Source organism: Anomaloglossus baeobatrachus, chromosome 1 (genome assembly GCF_048569485.1).
Source record: "Anomaloglossus baeobatrachus isolate aAnoBae1 chromosome 1, aAnoBae1.hap1, whole genome shotgun sequence".
NCBI classification, from domain to species: domain Eukaryota; kingdom Metazoa; phylum Chordata; class Amphibia; order Anura; family Aromobatidae; genus Anomaloglossus; species Anomaloglossus baeobatrachus.
The window spans coordinates 650870366-650872659 of NC_134353.1; the positions used below are offsets into that span (position 1 = coordinate 650870366).

Consider the following 2294-nt stretch of genomic DNA (forward strand, 5'->3'; position numbering starts at 1 on the left):
GTAATCCGAGTGCAGTGGGATATACGCAGAGACAGGCAGCGGAGGAGATGAGGAGAAAGTTTTCACTCCCTCTTCTCTGCACCTGTGATGCGATCGCAGTGGAACCGCACACTAATACAGATTAAAGACAAAGTGGGAAAATGCGGGATCAAGTAGCAATAAGAAAGGTGTCATTGATAGATATGTTATCTAAACTATCTCACTGTTCTTTTCACAGATGGGTGCTTTTGAAAACACTGTTTGGCATCAGAATGAAACTGAAGTTACATTCTTCATTTTTCTAGGATTTCCGGGCACTTTTGATATGCAGCTGTTTTACTTTTCTGTCTTTTTGGTTCTTTATATCCTAACAGTCCTGGCCAATCTTCTCATAATCACAGTAGTCAGCCTAAATGCTCATCTTCATATCCCTATGTATTTTTTCCTTAGTAACTTTGCGGTACTGGATACCTGGTGTTCAACAGCCGTCATTCCTAAAACACTTAGCTATCTGATCACGCAAAACAAGGTCATTTCACGTTCTGGTTGTCTCTCCCAACTTTGCTTTGTGTTCTCTGTAGGTCCTACAGAATTCTTTTTACTAACTGTTATGGCCTATGACCGATATCTTGCAATCTGTTTCCCTTTACAATATGCAACAATGATGAATAGTCAGATTTGCCTTTACTTAGCCATTGGCTCCTGGATGAGTGGCTTCTTTACTGGTTGGACATTGACTATCCCAACAGCCTTGCTGAATTTCTGTGGACCCAACGTCATTGATCATTTCTTCTGTGATTATGTTCCTCTGGTAAAACTTTCCTGTTCTGACACATCCATCAGTGAAACAGTGTTCTTTTCATTCGCTTGGGTAGTTGTGCTCATGTCATTGACATTTATAACAATCTCTTATTCTTACATCATTAAGACTATACTCCAAATTACATCCAGTTATGGTCGCCAGAAGGCCTTCTCCACATGTGCAGCCCACCTTACAGTGGTCATAATATTCTATGGAACTGTTATCTTCATGTATGTTCGCCCAGCAGCCTCATACTTCTCAGACAAAGACAAAATCATATCTTTGTTTTATTCTGTAATCACTCCACTTCTAAATCCCCTTATATATAGTCTTAGGAACAAAGAATTCAAGAAGGCAATGAAAAGAACACACCAAAAATTATGTAAATCTATTAATAATGTATGCTTTAATTAGAAGAACACCGATTACATTTTTCATCAAAACAATTGACCTCATTTATTGAAACTTTCTAAAACAATATTTGCCCTCCACCCATATCGTAGATATTTCTATGGGTAAATTCACATTTAGCAGATTAGTTAAATCTGAATGGAGGGTTGCCGAAATTGTACCTGGCAAAGGACTTATTGTATTCAGACACTTGATATATTTTTTCAGTCCCAAAATTTATTTTAAAAATATGTTAATATAACCTTAAGCAGAAATATTTATTGCATATCAGAAATATTTGTATAAAGGCCAATTGTCCATGCAGCATACATACTGTATATGTCAGATGTAAGAAGTAATTGTAGAAAAAGGCAGGGGCAGTAATGCAAAAGGATTTCAAGCTGTCTGTATACAACCTACTCTCATAGAAATTGCTATATCTATGTTACCTGCTAGCTGTCATGACATACAAAGATAGTATTGTGACAAGGCAACCAGTTATATTGTGAATGACAGGTATGTACCACGGAAGTGGTGTGATCCTGGGAGTTCTTTCTGGTACTTGTAGTGCCCCAGACATTTTCTATAGTTTTAAATGGGCCAGGATTACGGATGGCTAAGAGATGGGTGGGACTGGCCATCCACATACCCCTGCCTATGGGTGTGTCTGACACAAGTCTTAATTAGCTTGTTTGGCACATGGAGTGTGTGTGGAGCAGTGTATGAGAAGCACTGCATGAGGAACAGCTTCTGAGGGAAGAGAGGCTGTTTACCTCAGAGAGGTCTGAAACCTCTGGAAGGAACCCGTCTGAAGGAGCAGAGGGTTGGCTTCACACGTAAGTGAGTGGATGCTGAGAGAGCTCCACTCAGATCAAGGATATCTGAACTGAGCAGGAGTACTGTGAGTTCAACGGACTTGAAATCCGTCTGTATTTGTGATTTTGTTTGGAGAAGCGGTTTATGGTGTTTTTTTAATAAACCGTTTGGATTTTAAGACTGTGTTCCTGTGTTACCTCGGAAATGCAGCCAAGTGAGTGTCCCCAATCACGTGAGCAGGCAATCGATCACAGTATCAAAAATATTTTTCTTTCTAATAAGTTTTTCATTTCATCCAAGAGCTGGC

The 2294-nt window shown here is 39.4% G+C and overlaps 1 protein-coding gene across 1 annotated transcript; it reads left to right on the forward strand.

Annotated features, from left to right (window-relative positions):
• The first annotated feature begins 217 nt into the window (after positions 1-217).
• LOC142247432 (olfactory receptor 6F1-like) lies at positions 218-1195 on the forward strand. Its single transcript, XM_075319967.1, has one exon. It carries the CDS (start codon positions 218-220, stop codon positions 1193-1195), a length of 978 nt encoding a protein of 325 aa, XP_075176082.1.
• Positions 1196-2294: the final 1099 nt, after the last annotated feature.